Source organism: Eubalaena glacialis, chromosome 2, assembly GCF_028564815.1.
Source record: "Eubalaena glacialis isolate mEubGla1 chromosome 2, mEubGla1.1.hap2.+ XY, whole genome shotgun sequence".
In the NCBI taxonomy this organism is placed as follows: domain Eukaryota; kingdom Metazoa; phylum Chordata; class Mammalia; order Artiodactyla; family Balaenidae; genus Eubalaena; species Eubalaena glacialis.
The window spans coordinates 83,708,131-83,731,655 of record NC_083717.1 but is presented as its reverse complement, the minus strand read 5'-3'; the positions used below and the strand labels follow the sequence as shown (position 1 = coordinate 83,731,655).

The following is a 23,525-nucleotide window of genomic DNA, read 5'->3' as shown; positions in this document are numbered from 1 at the left end:
GAAACAGCTGATATAGACATCTCTAGTGGACTTAAGCTAGGGGTTTGGGGGCCAAGAGGACTTTGCTCCAGGTCACATACCTGATGAGAAGAAACACAAATTCCTCTGTTCCTAGGAGCTTACCAGAGCCTGTTTTCCAATAATTCCTTGAAAGCCAGTTCCCAGTTTATCCTCCTCTTGGCAAGAGGGAAACAACTACAGGGAACAGACCAAAAACCATCTCTTCTCACACCTCTAGGTCTATGGGTTAACCTATAAAGCTAAATTAGGTATACATGCTTTTAAGGCAAGCCGAAAAGGTCTACTGTGATTTCAGGGCACTCTAATGCAAAAGAAGTGATTTTATTTATTTATTTATTTATTTTTAGTATCTATAGTCACTCAGAGTGTATTTATTTATTTATTTATTTATTCATTTTTAAATATTTATTTATTTATTTTGGCTGTGCCAGGTCTTAGCTGCACCATGCAGGATCTTCGTTGAGGCATATTTAGTTGCGGCATGTAGGCTCCTTAGTTGCAGTATGCGGACTTCTTAGTTGCGGCACGCATGTGGGATCTAGTTCCCCGAACAGGGATCGAACCCAGAACCCCTGCATTGGGAGCGCAAAGTCTTACCCACTGGACCATCTGGGAAGTCCCCAAAAAAGTGATTTTAATTGTTATTTAATATCTAACTTTCTTTCCAAGAAAAAGCTTTTACTCCACAATGGTAGGGGGAGAGCTACTTAAAATGCCTGGCTATGGTAACACTTAGGTAAAAAGTGTTATGAATGATCACATTCAACATGTCAATGAATGAATGAACGAATGATTATAACTGGTTAATACAAAGTCATAAATTTGAAAGTAATCATCACAAGAACTGGGGATAAATGAAATAAAAGAAGATGGCAATAAAAGACAATGAATCAGAGATGTCACAATTTAGGCTTCTTTACCTTCAACCAGGTTAGAAAAAGTAAAAACATGGTTATGAAAACCAAGGGCTTCTATATTTAAAAAAAAATAAAAACAAAAACAAAAATTTTGCTCCCAGAGTATCTGTTTATTGTGATCATCACCAGCACATAAATAATTTTTTAAAATGCATCTCTGACAACTATCGTTAACAACTCTAAGCAGGTTTAAAGCTACCATGCTTGGAATAGGGAGATGAGCAATGAAAAATTAATGAGAGAAATCTGACACTCTGAGTGTTTTCTAAAGAGTAAGCAAACTTAGGGAGAACAACTGGGGAAAAAATTCAGAAAAGCAAGAAACAAGCATCAGAAAACACCAGAAAATTCAGTGTTTCAATACTATGTCAATTTTATCATTGGATTGTCATATAGTGGCACATTTACCCAAATATTAAAGCTTAATACAAACAGCAGGGTAGGACAGTAGAAATGATATAATATCACAATTTATTATTTGGCATAAATATGCATGATTACTACTTATTACCATGAATATTCCAATTTAACATATCCTTGATAAAATTTATTATTACTTAGTAAAGAACAATTTTTAGAACACTAAAACTGTTTAAATTATTACAATTATTACAGGAAAAATATCATTCTTATATTCCCATAGAAACATTTAACTCTGCTACACAACATTGGCCTTAATGAATTGCTAGAATATACAGCAAATATGCTATATTTACTTGACATATAATCAAAATTTGATGTATATTATGTGTGAAATTTTGGGGGAGAGGAACATATGATGAAACTTGAATTATTTTAAAATAAATCCTCTGTTTAGAGTCTGAGTGAATGAACTTTAACATTCTTCAAACAACAAATAAAGTTTCATTAAATTAACAGAAACTTTACAAAGCATCAGTTACATGACAAATATTATATTAGATGCTAACAACTTGCTACATTTCTTGATAAAAATTTGATGTTATTGTAATTTGGGAGAGATAAGGTATGCTAGATATAGAAGATAAAAGTTTACTTCCCTGCTACTGGCTTAATAGCTGCTAGAACTATCAACTGGCAGAGTATTAGTACACACAGGAATGTGAAGCCTACAAATCTTTTAAGACAGTATATACAGGTAGAACAATTAATTATCACTTATCAGCTTAATGGCTCTTTAAAATTTGTACACAACCTATCATTTTACCCACTCCTATTAACAGCCATCTAAGCAAGGTATAATACATAATTAGAAATTGTAGGCAAGCCTTGTATAAAAGCATAAGAATACTCTCTGAGATTGTTAAATACATTAAAAGATGACATTTAGTAAAGTAAATAAATCCCTTACTCTTCCATGTTGGTTAGAACACTCCACACAGCTGACTTGGATGTTTCCATGCTTAGCACCAGGAATGATCTGCACACATTCAAAGTCATTTGCCAAAATAACAATATCACAGCCCGATCCATATGCCTAAAAAGAAAAGTTTTACATTATGTAAGATATGTAATTTGTGAATTATTTTAGTTTATCTTAGTTTTTGCTGCTATTGCAAAGGATACTGTGACAAATTTTACAAAAATAGTTAATGTAAGAATATTAAAAATGTCAATTTCCAAATCAGAACATTAAAAGTCACACCAAAAACGTGGGGTGACGACACACCATGCATTATCATTCAACAACTGCTACTAACAGGAAAAGGGTTCTTCCAGGTCTTAAACACTATAGCCTCCATCCCTCATAAATCTTTCGGTTTAGAATTTCTCTCTGAAGCTCATCTCAGTAAACCCTAAAGAATAAAACCTCCATCTGAAAGTAATAAGGTCTTGAAGGCTGCAATTGCATTCCCAGGGTTCAGACCAGGCTTGAGGAAGATCAAGATAGAAATCAGATGCATTTTCCAACACAATTCCACATGGCTTAAAGAGCTAGTTAAATAGACATGAACCCCTGAGGCAGAATTACATGCACTAAGGCAAACACTAAACAAACTCAACTGCCGAAGTGAATCCATAATGAAGCCAGCCTGCCTGCCCCCTCCCCTCAACCTTACCAGGCAGGAGAGAAAGACAGAGAGAGAGAGGAAACCAAAGTGGTTACACACACACACACACACACACACACGCTAAACAAAATAAAAAATAAACTGATTTATATAAAATGTGACAAGTATTTGGTCTGGAAAATAAAATAAAACACAAAGTCAAGTTCCTGGAAAATTCCCTTGTTCAAAAGAACTATAATGAGCAAAACCACATATTCCTATTGCCACACTTCTTCTTGGTGTATGCTATTCCTGTTTTGCAACTTTGTGAATTTTATGATGACATAAGGGGCAGAGGGTGGGGACATTTTTCTTTTTCTTCCAAACTCAACTTATGATTAAATATTCAAAACAACCTAACAATGTAATTCCCAAATGAAAAAGCCCCATAAAAAGCAACATAAAGCTTATGAGGTGGTATTTTTTTCCCACTATTTCTACAGCCTTAAGCAATATGGTCATGTCCTACAAAATACAGATATCCAGTAGCCAGGGCTGACATGTGATGACAGCTAATCCAGTGAGGTCCACATACGGCTGGTAATGAAAGAGGGAACTGAAGATAAAGACCAGAGAGGAAGACAGACACTACTTCTACTGGTTACTGAAACTTCCAGTGTTGCCAAAATCCTGCTCTAACTACTATAAACTGTCTTCAACTCATGTGTCTGCATATACCAGAAAGTTCCCCAAATGAAAAACAAAGACAGAATTTTCAGCAAAGGAACTATGGGGGCAAAAAATCACTCCCAGGAGGAAATAACCACTTATACTCTCATAGACAAAGCAGATTTGCTATACTATGCATTCAAGAAAGGTAAACTGAATGGGAATCCTGAGTATAGGTAGAAGAAATATTTGTGTCACCATGCTAACCTTTACACTTACATTATCAAAATAACAAAAATAATCTTACCCTTAAACATTTCACAATTTCCAAAGTGCTTTATAGCATTATCTCAGCAAAGCAGATTGATGGTAAGAGCAAAACTTTACCTAGTTTGGAATCACCACACGCAGGGTTTTCAGTGTTGGTTCTGCAGTACTATGGGATCTTAAGCAAGTTACTTAAGCTCTCTGAGCATTTCCTTGTGGTAGAATGGAAGAAATAATACTTATTTCTTATGATAGAAAATCTATTTACATAGTGCTTAGCACACGTCACTCATTAAAGACACAAAACAGTGCACGGTGTCCCAAGTCTGGGCTAGCAACTGGGAATACAAAAACACAAGATGTGGTCCCAGTGAGTCTAATGGGGAGACAACCAAGTGAATCACAAATCACAACTAAATGACAAACTGCCCATGACAGAGAGAGAGATATCTATAAGTTACTGGCAAAGACAAAAGGTACTCAATGAACGTTAAATCGGGACTTCCCTGGTGGCGCAGTGGTTAAGAATCTGCCTGCCAATGCAGGGGACACGGGTTCGAGCCCTGGTGCGGGAAGATCCCACATGCTGCGGAGCAACTAAGCCCATGCATGCACCACAACTACTGAGCCTGCACTCTAGAGCCCGCGAGCCACAACTACTGAGCTCATGCACCTCAACTACTGAAGCCCACGTGCTGCAACTACTGAAGCCCATGAGCCTAGAGCCCGTGCTCTGCAACAAGAGAAGCCACCGCAATGAGAAGCCCGCGCACCGCAACCAAGAGTAGCCCCCGCTCGCCGTAACTAGAGAAAGCCCGCACGCAGCGACGAAGACCCAAAGCAGCAAAAAAATAAATAAATAAATAAAAGTTAAATCACTCCCCCTTTCATCTTTGCAACAAACCTGAGAGGAAGAGAGTATCATTATCATTACATAAAGAAAGATTCAAGTTCATTTATTTGCCCAAGATTATACAGTTAGTAAGTGGAAAATGTTCAAACTCAGGTCCTTACAATTCTTATGTTCTTTTCCCCTACATTACATGTCAAAGAGACATAAAATATTTCAGATAAGTACTAGCACACTTGCTTCTCTAAAGATGGGCCATCCCCAGCAACAGCTGCTCTAGACATAGGCTCTTACTGCTCAGTCACTGAAGAGGATTTTTACTCCTCCCTAGACAGCCATAATTGCCTGACCTTTGCCAGAGGACATGTACCATGCTCCTTAGAAGTAAGGAATCTTGCCATTTTTCTGAAATGCAATAGTTCTCAAACCTGGCTGCATCAAAATCACCTAGGGAACTTGTTAAACATACAGATTGCGTGGTCCCACCCCAGACTTACTAAATCAGAATCTTCATGGATAACAGAATTTGGCAATATCTATCAAAATTTTAAATACAATATACCCTTTGATTGACAAGCCCCTATTTTACTATAAGCATACTAGCAAAGCTTGCCAAAATATATAGAGAAGGACATTCACTGCCTCATTATTTTAAGCAGCAAAAACTGAAAATACTCATACCATCTATCAGTAGGGAAGTGGTTAAATAAGTTACTGAATATCCATCGAGTAGAATACTAGGCAGTTACCAAAAGTTTAGAGACCATTGGTCTAAAATGGTCTCAAATCCCTTATCAAACTAGTAATTACCATCATAACAGAACAATAATGTGTGGCACTAGCATCCTGTGGAACCACACCTAGGCAATACCTACTCTTTTATATAACATCCATGGTCATGGCTAGAACGGAACCCCGTAAACTACTGCACACAAAGCGCTGGAAAAGTACAGAAGTTGAATATTATTATTCTTCACCTTTCTCTAAAGAGTCTAAAATACATATAACCCCAAGTGTGCAAGAACAAGGGACTCATGATCAGTCAGTACTGAATCACATGCATTCTATAACTGAAGGCGCATAAGATTTTAATGATTTATATACATGTGTGTGTGTTTGTCTGGTTCCTACTACAGAGAGGTCCATCAGAGCAAGGACCATGTTCTTATTTACCACTGTAGTCCCAGTACCCAGCATGCGCGCAGCCCTCAATAGATACAGATATCTGTATAACAAATAAATGATTCAAAATCTTCCTAATTTCTGGCTCCAGAAGTCTATGTACCTGGAAACTTGGTCAAAGAACATGGAGCTCAGACAGTTGATACAAGCTAATAATTTGGCCAAGTTTATGATGGTAGCTATACAAGGAAAGAGAAGGATATTTTGGCTTATCTTCCAGTCTAACAGCATCATGGATTTAGAAGACCTACCAGAAGAGAATCTATCAAAGCCTTCCTTAATAATTTACCATTTATTGAATACCTTCTATGATCAGGCAGTCTGCTAGGGTCTTTATGAATATCATATCTTCACAGGCCCCCTTGTAAAGGTGGAGAAACTGAGGCCCAGAAAGGGTAAGTAACTCGCCCAAGTTCACAGAGTGAGGATTCATTTGCTTCATAGTAAAGCTCCTGCTCTTTCCATTGCATCACCCCAACTCCACAAAGATGTCTTATTAGCACTAAAAGGCCCATGTTCATATTTGTAATCTCAAGTACAATTTCCCACAGCATCTAGCTCAGAGTAAAGACCAGCAGCTGAGAAGGTTTATACAAAATCTATAATTACTCAAGAGATTTCCATTCTTTCAATTTTAGGTCAAAAGCAATTTGTTTCATTCCTCTTTTTCAGAATTCAGTTTTACAAGAGGAAAAATTTATAGTGCAGAAGGAAAAGCGGGCGCTCACTGAGACTACAAGCAAATACTAAAATGATCCCAGAGAGTACAGGATGTGGGCTCCTTTGTACTAGGTAAATAAATATCTCTGACTTGGCTGAGTATAAACTAACTACTCCACATGTGGTAGAGAGGCTACAGGATCACTACAGGGAAGCAGGAAAAAGGGCACTAAGCCCTTTCTGGAACAAATGAAATCCCTTAACCATGTTCTTCCCTTGGGTTCCTGGGAGAACCACCCCTATGCCATAGCACCATACACCAGTGTCCTGCACTAATAACAGTACTGATGTATATAAAATATTTCTCAAAGTCAAGGATATGGTATTGGCCCAAACGCAGAGATGAAGTCCAAGAAAAAAGGAAGAATCTTAGAAAAACATCCTTTCCTTCTATTCACATGGGAGTTTCTTTTATGGAAGGACTAAACTGTCCTTATGATGAAGAATTAATAGCTAGCTGACAATTTATAACTAAGAGATAATTGTGTAGCACAAGTTCTAAAGGCAAAGACATGCTTTAACCCTCACTTGTTTTAACCTTACTTTTGGAGACTGAATCCATCCTGTTAGGAAAGAGAAAACTAGTCTCTACTTTGAGCACTGAAACTAAGTTTCCAACCTGATTGAAGTTTTCAACCTGAGTCTAGTGGGTGTGAATCACAGATGGTCTCAGGAGGTCTTTGAAATCCTGGAAATTATATTTAAAGCCATGTGAATGTGCTGGTTTTCACTGGGTCCATAGATCTCATTAGTTTGTCTTAAAGAATCTCTTCCTTAGACAAAGTGTGTTATCCCAAAATTATTATATGGGAGCTAAAAACCTGAGTATTTGTTATTACCAAGATTCTATGTTTTTAATTGTGATATCCAAAATATCATTAGAAGAGTCCTGTCAATTAGCTGAGGCTGAAAAACAAGTGACCCTCTTCTTTTACCTTATTAAAATGTTACACTTAAAAAAAAGTTAAGTATTTTCTAAAGCCATAAAATCCTCTGAATTAACACACTATCGCGACAATAATAAAATACTGTTGCCTTCTCTAGAGGGTTCAATGTCATTCTGAACAATGATTAAGTGTAGGTGAATAGCCATAACACACTCAGTCTTCTCTAACCTCAGTTTTATATATACTAATTGCCTTGACTACATTATTTTCAAAAATTCAAATAAGTAATACTCATATCCCAAACACTGTTCTAATTTCTCAGATTTCCCTTAAGTCTTAGATAAATTAAAGAGTAAAGAAATTTTTTTTTTTTTTGGCTGCAACTTGCAGCTTATGGGATCTTAGTTTCCCTACAAGGGACTGAACCCAGGCCCTGAGCAGTGAAAGTGCCGAGTCCTAACCACTGGACCACCAGGGAATTCCCAATTTTTTAAAATTTATTTTTCCTATTTTTTTAAACATCTTTATTGGAGTATAATTGCTTTACAATGTTGTGTTAGTTTCTGCTGTATAACAAAGTTAATCAACTATACATATACATATATCCCCATATCCCCTCTCTGTTGCATCTCCCTCCCACCCTCCCTATCCCACCCCCCTAGATGGTCACAAGGCACCAAGCCGATCTCCCTAAGCTATGTAGCTGCTTCCCACTAGCTATCTGTTTTACATTTGGTAGTGTATATATGCTACTCTCTCACTTCGTCCCAGCTTACCCTTCCCCCTCCCCATGTCCTCAAGTCCATTCTCTACATCTGAGTTTTTATGCCTGTCTTGCCCCTAGGTTCATCAGAACCTTTTTTTTTTTAGATTCCATATATATGTGTTAGCATACGGTATTTGTTTTTCTCTTTCTGACTTACTTCACTCTGTATGACAGACTCTAGGTCCATCCACCTCACTACAAATAACTCAATTTTGTTTCTTTTTATGGCTGAGTAATAAATCTTACACAAACATGACCTTTCCTATAAGAATACAGAGTATGAATACATTATACTGGCATTTTCTATGGAGTAGTTGGATGCTTTAACATCCTGGTAGATACAGGGTCAAAGTTTGAGATCACTGACAACTGTTGACAGATGTGTCTAAATTTTAAAAAGAATAGCACTGATGAATCAAGAGGTACTAAGCATGTTGAAAGGTTTCACTGATCTAACAAGGTGTTATAGTCTAATTTAACAAGAATACTCTACCAAGAGTGTTACTGTTAAACTCCCACCTCTCCCTGAGAGTTTTGATTCATATAAATATAAGGCACATGTTATTAAAAGCTAGAAAAATAATTACAAGAAAGAGGTGCCATTTATTGAAAGCCTGCTGGGTACAAGTATTGTACTATGCATTCCACATCCCTAGTCTTTCTTTCAAGACTGCAGTAAACCTAGAAGTTGGTTATTAATCCCACTTTAACATAAAGAAATGGAAGTTCATATGATTTAATCAAAGTCCTAAGTCACAAGGCAAACACATACTGGCATGCAAATTTAGATCTTTTTACACTGTTTTATACACTTCAATAATGACCATCTTCTATCATATTGTTTTCTAGTGCTTAAATTTTTGTTCATCCTATTGGTTAATTACATAAATTCATTTAAATTCTTCATTTCTGCTGTGATTTCTGCTCTATAAACAAACAAAAAACTAAAGAGAATACAAGGTTGTCTGGGCTTTCATGATTACTTGGTTGTACCAAGTCACCTTAAGGAAATAGTCCTAAGAGGTCAGTGTTGGCCTATGAAAAAATTTTACAACCAAGAAAACAATGCACATATTAATAAAAATTTCCCAAGAAAACCCTTTCCCTCTCTTCATTTTAGTCACCTAGTTAAAACCCTAACTGCTTATGATACTCACAGAATTAAAAATTAACTTCTAAAATGGACAAATAGGTTTCCTTATTTAATGCTGAATGGATCCCTTATTAAGCTAGAACTTTCAAATAGTACTTATCCATTAAAGCTAAATAAACCACTTAAAGTGTTTTATTTTATGTTTTCAATGACAAAATATTCTTTTTTATAGAGAGAATAACACGTGTACTAAATTTTAAAACTATATAGGAAAATTAAGTCACCTTCTTAGCCTTGACTGTCCCCACTCATAGCCAAGAAGCAATAACTCAACAGTTACCTATGAACTCCTCCTGAAATGTTTAGTGTACATATAAGTGTATCTACATATAAATCTTTCTTTTTAACATAAAGGGATTATGCTATACACAATTCTGCAACTTCTTGTCCACTTAATTAACAATATATCTTGAAAACTTTCCAAATCCCACAGAAGGAATTACTTCATTCTTCTTAATAGTTGCATAGTATTCCATTTTGTGGCTTTGCCATAATTAATTTAGGTTGTTTCCAGTCTTTTACTATTGCAAAAAATGTTTCAATGAACATCTTCATGTATATGATACTATGCATATGTATGGAAATATACCCATAAAATAAATTCTAAGACATTACTCGCTGCGTCAGTGATTAGAATTAATAACTAAAGCAGACTGCACTTCAAAAAAAATCATACTCCCCAGATATAAAAAAGTACCTGTTTGTCCACTTCATCACTAATCCTGATCATTATCAAATGTTTTAATCTTTCTAATCCAACAAAACCTGGCATCTACTTGTTTTAATTTGTATTTTTATTAGGAACATCTTTTCATATATTTATCAGCCATTTATATTTCTTTCTCTTCAAACTGACTATTCATGTTACTGGTCCATTTCTTTTTCTGTTTTTTTTGCCACACAGCGCAGCTTGTGAGATCTTAGTTCCCCGACCAGGGATAGAACCTGGGCCCCTGACAGTGGAAGTAGGGAGTCCTAAGCACTGGACTGCCAGGGAACTCCCACTGGTCCATTTCTTAACTGGGTCTTTAGTCCTGTTGTTCTCAGTGATTTATAAGAGCTCTTCATAGAACTTATCCTTTGTCATACGTAGCTAACAAATTCTTTTTTTTTTTTAACAAAATGCCTGACCTGAAGATATATGAAGGTGCAAACATATCAAAGAAAACATTTTCTTAATTGAGATAGTATATTAATATAATACACAATTCCAATTTTTAAAATTTTATAAATAGATCATAAGAAGCCACTGACTATTTTAAAACCTAATTTATGGCTTACCAGGAAACCATAGATTTATGCATACAAAATACACATTCTGGACTTAATGAGAGTTCTCAAAATGAAATTTAAGTCTACAAAATGAGTACTTTTTTTTTTTTTTTTTGGCTGCGCTGGGTCTTGGTTGCAGCATGCGGAATCTTAGTTGTGGCATGCATGTGGGATCCAGTTCCCCGACCAGGTATCAAACCCTGGCCCCCTACATTGGGAGCACAGAGTCTTACCCACTGGACGACCAGGGAAGTCCCTATGAGTACTTATTATCAGCAATATATTCAATCAGCCTCATCTGTCTTCCTATAAGTTTCTACACCTGAAGTCAAATCCTTACCATTATCAATTACTGCCTACCACCACCCCCCAAAATAAATAAGCCTCCTGTCATTCAGATACAAGTCTAAACTACAGTTAGAAAAGGGCGAGAGGGTAGTATTTGAAAAGAAGCTCTTCCTTCCACACGACTAAGAACACATTTTACTGAGATGATTCAATCATTCTAACAGTTTGAAGTTCATTCAAGAATGCTGAATGAGCAAAATAAATGAGAAAGAAACTATATATTAAAATAAACAAGACAACAAACAAAAACTAAATATTATGCAAAAAGCTCAGACTAAGCCAAAGATGCGTGAAGCAATGTCGGAAATAATCTACTATGACTACTTGTGTGGTAACCAAAGGGACGGTTCCTCTTAGAAACAACCCACACCAGGAAATGCAAAATTAACAGACTACTTATAAGTAACAGTAGAAGAAAGCAAAGCTGCAAGCAGTATGCTAAGTGATACATAAGACAAAGATTAATAGCGTGTAAAAACAAAAATTTATGGCCAGAAAAAAGGAAGAGAAGAAAACTGAAGAAAATACTACATGTTTGTGATTAAGGGGTAAGAGACAAAATGATTTTTGTTTTAATTTCTTCCTAACAACCCCAGGGAAGCAACTGATCTGAAAGTAGAACTTTCTCTAATTAAAATTAAAACTTTAAATTTAAAAAAGAACTATTTTTAATATTAGTCAAAAGCTAGCCAATTTTGATAATTTACTAACAAGATGGACCTATAAAAAAACTTCTAAATACTAAGATAAAAAGAAACAGACACCTGTAGTCCAAACTAAGCCTATTTCTATACCCCTGAACCAAGAACAAACATATGTTTTTTTTAATTTACTGATACTAGTACCATCTGAAAGGAAAATGAGACCTTGAAAAGAAAAATATGCAATAATTAATTAATTAATTCTAATTAACCATTACAAAACCAGCTCTATCTCCAGCTTGCCTGCATTCTCATTAAAAGGTAGGTCTGGAAATAAAACCCAAAAATTATCTTCTCTTATAAATAACTATTTTATGTCAGTGCTAAGAATAAACCATTCAAAGTATTAATTATCAAAAATGTATAAAGGAAATCATAGTAATACTGGTAACAATAAGCCCCATGGACTGGCCAGCACGTATAAAAACTTAGAGTCACCTTTCGGCTTCAAATTTGTTCTTTAAAGCTTAGAGTATAAAATAATTTGCCTCATAGAGAATATTGAAGTAAAATACTACTTTTTAAAACTGCTACATCTAAAGAAATAAAATGAGATTTTTGGACGTTAAATTATTAGATATAGAGAAAATAAGTACCTAATATCTTGTTCCTTAATTTGTTCTTAATACATTTTCCATTTGAAAGTATTTTAAAGTTAATAGTATATTATGTAGCAATATTAATATGTAATGTTTATGACAACTTTCAATTATTTTGTAACTACTGGCCATTTCCAGAAAATCATTTAATCTAAATGTTGATATTTTGAGGGAGATGGTCCTGACAGTGTTCAAAAACATATTTCCCAAATAATATGATTAAACTATTAAATTGTAATTAAACTTCCAATCCTGCAATATGATGGAAAGAGTACATTCTTGAGAATCTAGAGGTGCTAACACTGACTATAACAATGGGCAAATCACAGTCTCTCTACAGATAATTCCTCAATCAGTCAAACGAAAGATTGTGACTAGATCACTTCTGAGACCCCTTTCAACTTTTAAACTGTGATTCTGTTAAGTGTACACAAATTTGCTTCAAAAAGTCTTGATAAAAAGATTAAATAATCCAGTGTACACTATTTTTACATAGAACCCCAGCTAAATGTTCTATATCTTGTGACTCTTTCCCCTACTCAAAGCTGACAGGAGGCAAGGATGGGTCCAGAATAATGACCAGTGGCTAATAGCTGAAAAAGATGAGCTATGCTGAAGTCTATTCTGGGGAATTTAAACCAGAAAACCCAGAGTTAGCAGGAAGAGTTGAGCTGAAAAGTCATACATATTCAGGGATAAGGCAGCCATTAAGAACCGTGTGCAGAGCTTCCCTGGTGGCGCAGTGGTTGGGAGTCTGCCTGCCAATGCAGGGAACACGGGTTCGAGCCCTGGTCTGGGAGGATCCCGCGTGCCGCGGAGCGACTAGGCCCGTGAGCCACAATTACTGAGCCTGCGCGTCTGGAGCCTGTGCTCCGCAACAAGAGAGGCCACGATAATGAGGCCCGTGCACCGCGATGAAGAGTGGCCCCCACTTGCCGCAGCTAGAGAAAGCCCTCGCACAGAAACGAAGACCCAACATAGCCATAAATAAATAAATAAATAAAATTAAAAAAAAAAAAAAGAACAGTGTGCAATTTGAAACTGAAATCACCAGTTTGAGAAGCAAATGGATCAGATATCTGAAAATAAGAAAGAACTCATAAGAAAACATGTATGCAAAATCTCTAAGAAAACGCGGTTTATTCTACCAGCTTTTTAGTTCTAATCACTCTGAAGCTCAGTTGCCCTTCCTTGATGATTCATTGTGTATACTGAAATAAACCTTGTTTTTACTTCAGTTCATCTGTCCCTTGCCCTGACTGGAACTGAAACTGGTATGAAGACTGGGAATATTCAGAGCAGGGCTTCAAGGAAAATATGGAATTGTCCATGATATTAGAGCAGCAGCAATGAGGACACTAGGATAGAAAGCTGGCAAAAAAAATATGTATAATAAAGTTACAGTTACTAAAGTAGTCATCTGTGATCCCGTGGGACCCAGAATATGTACTAGAGAAAGGCTTTTGGAGCACTAAATAGCCGAATGTACTTTTTTCAGCTTTGAAGAATGAACAGCAAAAAGCAATGAGCAAGAGTATGGTGCACCTGTCACTCTCATACACTATTGCAGTATAAAAACATGTGACTTTTCTGGAAGGCAATTTGGTAATATGAATTAAGAGACTGCAAAGAGATTTAAGTACTTTGATTCATTATGTCTATTTCTAGGACTCTATCCTGAGAAAACATTCAGATGTGCAAACAAACATTACAACTAGTACCAAGATGTTTACTGCAGCATTATTTACAGTAATAAAAAAAAAAAAAAAGGAAACAACCTAAACATCCCATAATAGAAAAATTATGGTTTATCACGTCAAGTGTATTGTCCATCAGACTCGCAGACGTTTCTAAGCGAAACTGCCCCACCCACAGCCTGGGCAGACAACGTGACCAACACTCACCACATACAACTGATTGCACCAGGGTGACACCTGATTCCAAAGGCCAAGAATTTAATACCAAAAGCTACAGGCTGGCCAGCAACCCATGATATGGCCTGGCTTAAAAAAGGTGAGCTGGGTCAGATTGCACTTTCTGGATATTCGAGGAAATACCAAGAAATGTAGCAGGTAGTAATAGGCAGTAAAGCCAAAAGGACTTTATGTACACAGAGGCCAGGGCGGTCCCTGGGGTCCTCATGCAAGCCAGTTTTAATGGATCCAACACAGGGAGAGGTTGAGATATTATGAGAGCCACACAGTTCAACACAGACAGAGTAACCAGTCCCACGAACCGACCAAGTTCCTGATATCTGAGGCCCAGTTGTACTACGTATGACTTGTGTTAGAAGATTCTTGGAAGAGTTGTCTTGTCGACTGAAAAAAATTACACAACCTAAACGTTGAGAATTATATTTTATTTGGCGGACTTTCTGAGGACTTCAAGGCCAGGAGGCAGCCTCTCAGGTAGTTCTGAGGGACTGCTCTGAAGAGGAAAGGGAGAAGCCAGGATACATAGGAGTTTTGCAACAAAGACCAGGTAGTCGCAACATGAAAAGATTACTGTTAACTAAAGAAAACCAGACATCTCAAGTTCATGAATTTAGCACTTTTCTACGTTTGGGAAGATGCAAGAGTCTGGGCTCATTGAAATCATTGCTTTGATATGCACCTTAGCTATCTAGGACCAGTATTCTTCCCCATCCTGAGTCCCCTCAGGGTGCACCTTTGGGAGTGGCTGCAGCGGCTGATGGCTTGACAGCAGGCAGCCCATTCACCTCTATCCTGTGCTCCTTCAGGGCTGGGGGTGGGGGGGCAGGAGGATAGTGGCTTGATGGCTGCAGCATCCTTTGTTTACTGATATGGCAGGCCACAGTTTTCCCTCACAGTCTTCTACTCCTCTTCTGTATTCTTATAATTCCCCATTGCTTAAGGTAATTTGTTTCTTGTACCATTTAAGTCTCAACAAATATTCACAGCGGGATGACTGTGGGGATTCAAGTCAACAAAAACGTCTACTGAGCAGTTAGCGTGGACCAGGCACACAGGGCAGAAAGTGATGGAAAACAGGCAGGGTCTCTACCACATGAAGTTTACATTTCGCCAGAGGACAGGGAGAGGTGGATGGTAAGTTTTTGTTTTTGTATTTTTTAATTTACAAAGAAGGCTTGAGAATCTCATTAAACATAGCAAACAAAAAACAACAACAACAACAAAATACATCTATATCCACTCCCTCACAAAACTCCATTAAGTCGATTTTTTTAAAAAGCTAGAGGTATACATAAAACAGACACCACAAAGAATAAACTAAAATGAACATGTGCATAACCACCACTTAAAAAAGGAAGACACTATTTCCAGCAACCCAAAAGACCGTGTGTCCCTTCAAAAGGACACTTCTCTCCCGCAAGCAAAGTAGCACTGCCCTGACTTTTTTGAGAAATCACTCCCTTGCTTTCCTTTGTAGTTTTTCTACTTCTGCATGCATGCCTAAATAACATGGTTTAGTTTTGCCGGCCCTCTGAACTTTGTGTACATGAAATCATACTGCATGTATTCTTTTATCTTGCTCTTTTCATGAACATTTGGTCAGAGGTTAATTCATGACACATATAGCTGTGATTCATTCATTTTCGTTACTTATTAATACTCCCTTGTATGTACCACAATGTATCCATTCTAATGTTCCTGGACTGTTTGCATATTATTAAAAACAATGCTGTTCTAAGAAACAAACACAGTGCTGCTCTGAACATTCTTGTAGAGATATCCTGCATATTATATGTTATTTCTCTAGAATATATATAGAGAAGAAGAACTGATAGATCATAGACAATATGTATCTTAAATTTTGGTATATAATGATAAAGCATTTTCCAAAGTAGCTGTATGAATTAATATTCCCACTAGCAGTGCATAAGGATTCCCATTTATGGATATTCTTGCCATCACCAGATATGTCAAATTAATCTTTTGCAAATGTGGTAGGTATGCAATGGTATTTCCTGATTTCAACTTGCATTTCTGATTACTATTAAGGAAGAGCCTCTTTTCATATGTTTGCTAGTCATCTAGACTTTCTCTTTTTGTGAAATGCCTGTTCAAGACTTTCATCCACTTCCTATTAAGTTCTCAGTTCTTTTCTTATTGATTTATAGATATTTTTATATTCTGGATACCAATCCTTTGTCAAATATATGTGATGCAATTATCTTTTCCAAGTCCATGGCCTGCATTTTCACTCTTCCTTATAATTAGATTCCAGTTATGCATTTTGGGCAGGAACATCATAGAAATATAGCCATGTTCTCACTGCATTTTACTAAGAGGCACATTTGTCTACTTGTCCCATCTCTGGTGATGTTAACTTCGATCAGTTGATAAAGGTGGTATCTGACAAGTTTCTCCTCTATAAAGCTATTATTTTTCCTTTGTAATTAATAAGCATTTTGTGGGAAGATATTTTGAGGTCTTATCTTGTTACTTATCAAACTTGTACCCACTAATATTAGCATCCATTGGATGATTCTTGCCTAATCAGTTATTACTATGATGGCTGCCAAATGATAATTTTCTTCTTTTTTTTGTTTTTTGGCCTCGCCATGCAGCTTGTGGGATGCTAGTTCCCCGACCAGGGATCAAACCTAGGCCCTGGGCAGTGAGAGCACAGAGTCCTAACCACTGGACCACCAGGGAAGTCCCCTCTTATTTTTTTTCAACTGAAGTATAGTTGAAGTGTAGTTGATTTACAATGTTGTGTTAGTTTCTGGTGTACAGCAAAGTGATTCAGTTATACATATATATATTCTTTTTCATATTCTTTTCCATTAAAGTTTATTACAAGATATTGACTATAGTTCCCTATGCTATATATAGTAGGACCCTGCTGTTTATCTGTTTTATATATAGTAGTGTGTATATATTAATCCCAAACTCCTAATTTATCCCTCCCCCTGAGTTTTCTTATTGATTTTTGTACTTTTTATATTAAAGATCATGAGTTCTTACCTCATTCAAAGGGTGATAATCCACTACTATCACTTATTTTCATATTCCAACTGTCCCAGACTTGGCCAGTAGGAACCCTTCAAGCTAGCCCTGTCTTCTTTTGACATGTTCTCGTCATTCTTTAACAATTCCTTACTTTCTGGCATAAGAGATTCCAGGCTTATCTAGGCTTATCATCCAACCTAGAATGAGCTGTTTCTCCAAGGAATGCTGTTTCTTTTTAGTGGAGAATGGTATTTAGAAAACAACATCTTGATGCTAGTTATGTTTCTGTTACTGGAGTACCAACTGTGTCTAGGCCCTCTCAGCTGACCAACTAGGAAACAGACGTGTGTGTGCGTGCACTTGAACACACATGCATATGTGTGTGTGTATGTAGACATCCACATACAGTTTCAACTCTCCATTGAAAGGTTTAAAAGCAATGACATCCAGGACAAGCATACATCCCCACCATATCTATACACCTCTATACCTATACATCATTGCTCTCTCCTTTTCTCACTCTCTAAATATATATATATACACAAACAGACTCACACATTATAAACACATAACATATACATATATGGATATACACACATACATATGAAGTCACACAGATGTCTCTGGTCTGATTATATCCACCACAGGATTCATTCTAGCCTTCCTACATTCCATATTTTGAACTCCCTTCTTCAATTATGAGAAACCTGATTCACATCATCAATTATTTATCTATAATTGTGGTATATTTGGTGTTTTGTTTAAGAAATATTTTGCAACCTGAAGGTCATGAATAAATTTTCTATACTGTCTTCTAAAATCTTTATTGTTCTGTCTTTCACACCTAGATCTGTAATCTACCTGGAGTTAATTTTTGTGTATGGGGTGAGCTAGAGGCCAAGTTTCATTTCTTTCCTATATAAATAAGAAAATGTCCCAGCACTAATGACTAAGAAGATCAACCATTCTATACTATTCTACCACGTCATCTTTGACATAAATCAAGCATCAGGTGGGACTTCCCTGGCAGTCCAGTGGTAATTAAGACTGTGCTTCCACTGCAGGGGGCATGGGTTCGAGCCTTGATCAGGGAACTGAGATCCCACATGCCACGCAGTGTGGCAAAAAAAAAAAAAATCAGGCATCAATAAATGTGTGAGTCTGTTTCTGGTGCTGTTTTGTTACTTTGGTATATTTGTTCTTAGACCACACTGCCTTAATGACTACAACTTCTACAAGTCTTCAGCTGGTAGAAGTCCTCTCATCTTAGTGTTCTTCAAGATAGCCTTATCTATTCTTGGCCCTATCTCTTTCCATAAAATTTAGCATCATTCTGTCAAATTGCACAAATCCTCTTTAAGTTTTTGACTGGGAACACATCAAAGCTATAAATTAGCTTGGAAAGAATTGATATCTTTATACTAGTCCATAAACATGGTATTTATCTCCCTTTATTTAGGTTTCTCAATAAAGTTTTATTAATTCTGCCCACAGAAACCTTCTACATGTATTATTAGACTTATTGCTGGTCCTTGATATTTTTTGATGATATGAAAAATGGTATCATAGCTTTGGTTCCAAGTAAGAATAACAATATGTCTCTCCCACTGAATGCAGCCATAAAACATGGACAGAATGCATGGAACAAATATTTTAAAACTCTGAAAAGTAAATGGTAGTAGATGAACGAGGTAAGAACAGAATTTGAAATCCACTGTATTAGCAGAGAGTTTAAACTTAGGACGAAACCAAAACACACACAAAAAAAGACCTCCAGGAGAAGCCATTTATTTTTGGTTCAAAAAGTAGGAAAAGAGACCCTTAATTTTCAAAGAGAGGGAGAGAAAATTCCCCATTTATCCTTTTTCTTTTCTTTTCTCCATTTTCTCACATCCCAGCCCCCAAGCAATCCCAGAGCTCCAATATAAAGAGCTATGATCCCAAGAGAGTGGGGGAAATCCCAGTTGCTTTTTTTTCTTTCTCTGTCCTACTGCTGCTTGGCACTGAACACAAATACCGTCACAGGAAGCACAGAGCAGGGTTAACTAAAGTCTCAACTTTCCAGCCAGAGAACCACCAAGGGGAGCCCTAGCAAAACAGAAAGTACCACAGAAATCACAAAAAGGGAAGAGCTCGGAAGAACAACCCAATAAACCTTTTTATAAACTCCTGGGTGCATCCCCGGGCAGCACATGCACAGATCATACCTAACACAGCAGAATAAACACCTTTGGGATCTGAACTACAGGAGATACCACTGCCCAGGTCTTATATTGGCTACCTGTGGCACGTACACAGGTTATATCCAACTAGCACTGCAAGGCCTTTGAAAATGGAACTCACACTGAAACTACAACCTATAGAAGGCTGGTCAGAACTTTTGGCATGAACCCAAATAAGCTGATTGCCTGCTAAAACAAAATATCAACATCCTCCATAGACTTTACACAAGACCTAGAGTTTCATAACACAATATTTTAAACAGTCCAGATAACAATGCAAAATTACTGAGCATACAAAGAGCTAAGAAAATCTCAACTCACATGGGAAAAGACAATCAACAGACACGGATTTTGAAATTAACACACAAACACGTTAAAGTGACTACTATAAAAATGCCATAGAAGTATGAATACACTCAGATCAGTAATCTAAGCTTCCACATTAATCAATTAGAAAAAGAAGAGAAAAACAAATTCAAAGCATGCAGAAGTCATGAAATAATAAAGATAAAAGGAGAAATCAAAGTGACAACAGGAAAACAATATATAATGTGAACAAAATAAAAATCTGGTTCTTTGAAAAAGTTCAATAAAACTTATAAACCTCTAGAAAGACACACAGAAAGAGAGAAGACATAAATTACCAACACCAAAGAAAAAAGAAAAATTGGGACTTCCCTGGTGGCGCGATGGTTAAGAATCCGTCTGCCAATGCAGGGGACATGGGTCCAAGCCCTGGTTCAGGAAGATCCCACATGCCGAGGAGCAACTAAGCCCGTGCGCCACAACTGAGCCTGTGCTCTAGAGCCTGCAAGCCACAACTACTGAGCATGTGCACCACAACTACTGAAGCCCACGCGCCTAGAGCCTGAGCTCCGCAACAAGAGAAGCCACAGCAATGAGAAGCCCGCGTGCTGCAACAAAGATCAGTCCCCGCTCACCGCAACTAGAGAAAGCCCGTGTGTAGCAACAAAGACCCAACGCAGCCAAAATTAATTAATTAATTAATGAAAAATAAAAAGATAACTTTAAAAAAATTTTTTTATTTTAAAAAATAAAAAACGAATAAAAGAAAATACCAGTACTAATCTTGCAAACATTAAAAAGATAATAAAATACTATAAACAACTTTATACACATAAATATGACAGTGAAATAGAAAAAAAAAAAAGACTAATTCCTCCAAAACCAGAAACTACAAAAACACACCCAAAATGAAATACGTTACCTTAATAGTCCTTTAATTGTTAAAGAAATTGAATGCGTAGATAAAACCCTAAAATTCTGTGCAACTGAAACTAATATTGTAAATCAACTACAGTTCAATTTCTTTAAAAAAGACCTTCTGAAACAGAAAAGTCAACACCCAGATGATTTCACTGGAAAATCCTACTAAAATTTACAAAATGACACCAATTCTACCTGATCCGTGACAGAAAATAGAAAAGGAAGGAATACTTACAAACTCATTTTATGAAACCAGCATTACAATTATACCAAAACCAAACAAAAGCAATATGAGGGGAAAAGATGATGGATCAAGAATGAACATAGATGCAAAAACACTCAACAGAATATTAGCAAATCAAATCTAGCCCTATATAAAAAGGATAATACACACCATAACCAAGTGGGGCTTATACCAGTAATACAAGGCTGATTTTATTTGCAAAAAATCAATCAATGTAATCTACCACACTAGCAGTTTAAAGAAGAAAAAAAATCACATGACCATATGAATGAAAATAAAACATTTGACAATATTCAAGATGACTTCATGATAAAAACTTCCAGCAAAAAAGGAATATAAGGACATTTTTTCAATCTTATAAAGGGCATACACAAAACAAAACAAAATCTAGGACTAGTCAGTGCAGTAAGTACAATAGAGCAAATTAGACATGACTTAAGATAGGATTAGCAGGACTTCCCTGGTGGTCCAGTGGTAAAGAATCTGCCTTCCAATGCAGGGAACATGGGTTCAATCCCTGGTTGGGAAACTAAGATCCCACATGCGTTGGGGCAACTAAGCCCCAGCGCCACAACTACTGAGCCTCAACTAGAGAGCCTGCATGCTGCAAACTACAGAGCCTACACACTCTGGAGCCCACGTGCCACAACTAAAGAGAGAAAACCCACAGGCCACAACTAGAGAAGCCCTGAGTCGCAACGAAAGATCCCACATGCCTCAACGAAGATCCTGAGTGCCACAACTAAGAGCAACTAAGACCCGAAGCAGCCAAACAAACAAAGGATTAGCAAATGGATTAGAAAAAACCAATTAGAATTCTAAAAAGGATGAAAAGAAAATACAGTAGAGAGGGTTTTAGACATAGAACTAAAGGGAGAAGGTCTAATATATATATATATATTTTTTGGTTGCATTGGGTCTTCGTTGCTGCGAGCAAGGGCTACTCTTCGTTGTGGTGCATGGGCTTCTCATTGCAGTGCTTCTCTTGTTGTAGAGCACGGGCTCTAGGCCCACAGGCTTCAGTAGTTGCAGCACGCAGGCTCTAGGGCATGTGGGCTTCAGTAATTGTGGTGCGGGGGCTCAGTAGTTGTGGTGCATGGGCTTAGTTGTTCCGTAGCAATGTGGGATCTTCCCGGACCAGGGCTCGAACCTGCGTCCCCTGCACTGGCAGGCGGATTCTCAACCACTGCGCCACCAGGGAAGTCCTAATATATTTAATATATTAGTCTCATGAGGTCAATGGGGCAGAGACAATATTTGAAGAGCTATTAGCTGAAATTTTTCCAGATTTGATGAAATACATCAACTCAGATTCAAAAATTTCAAAAGTCCCAAACAGGATTAAAAAAAAAAAAAAAGGACACCTAGACACAACACAGTAAAACACCAGAAAGACAAGAAAAACCTTACAAGCAGCTAGAGGGAAAAAAATTAAAATACAACTTCTAAAGAAGCAACAAGCTGGCAGCTGACTTCTCAACACAAACAGTGGAGGCAAGAAGATAAAGGAGTGATATCTTCAAGATGCTGAAAATACTGCCATCCTCAACCTATGCAACCTAAGCAAAAATGTCTTTCAAGAATGAAACACAAAAGGGACTTCCCCGGTGGCCCAGTGGTTAAGAATCCACCTTCCAATGCAGCGGACACTGGTTCGATCCCTGGTCGGGGAACTAAGATCCCACATGCCGTGGGGCAACTAAGCCTGCGTGCTCTAGAGCCCACACACCACAATTAGAGAGCAGACACACACACAATGGAATATTACTCAGCCATAAAAAAAAGAATGAAATAATGCCATTTGCAGCAACATGAATAGACCTAGAGATTATCATACTAAGTGATGTAAGACAGAGAGAGAAACACAAATATCACATGATATCACTTATATGTGGAATCTAAAAAAAAAAAAAAGATACAAATGAACTTATCTACAAAACAGAAATAGACTCACAGACACAGAAAACAAACTTACGGTTACCAAAGGGGGAAGGGGAGGCAGGGATGAAGTAGGAATTTTGAATTAACAGATAAAATAAACAAAAAGGACCTACTCTATAGCATAGGGAACTATATTCAGTATCTTGTAATAACCTATGATGGAAAAGAATCTGAAAAAGAATATACATATATGTATAACTGAATCACTTTGCTGTATACCTGAAACACTATAAATCAACTGTACTTCAATTTAAAAAAAATTTTTAATAAATAAAAATAATTTAAAAATAGCTTTGTGGTATGCAGGTAATGTAAGTCTTAAGAATATAATACATTCTTAAATGTATATATTAGAAAAAGAGGCTGGAATGTTTATCTCAACAAATTAAGAAGAAAACAGCAAAACTAATCCAAATAAAGCAGAAAGAAGGAAATAATAAATCAAGAATAAGAGTTAATGAAATAGAAAATAAATATATAACAGAAAGAACTAGTAAAGTTAGAAGTGGGTTATTTTAAAAGATTAATTAGGTTGATAAAGCTCTACTGAAGGAAAAGAGGAGCCACAAATAACTAATGATAGTAAAGAGAAAAGAAGCAATATAACAGATGCTGCAAACCTTAAAAAGATA

General features: G+C 36.8%; 1 protein-coding gene across 1 annotated transcript in view; it reads right to left on the bottom strand.

The window, feature by feature from the left end:
• The window catches only part of DMXL2 (Dmx like 2), a 146,694-nt gene that overhangs the window by 111,938 nt on the left and 11,231 nt on the right, over positions 1–23,525 (bottom strand). Inside the window, exon 2 of the mRNA XM_061180318.1 lies at positions 2,269–2,394. Coding sequence (XP_061036301.1) covers positions 2,269–2,394 — 126 coding nt within the window. The remainder of the gene's footprint in view (positions 1–2,268; positions 2,395–23,525) is intronic.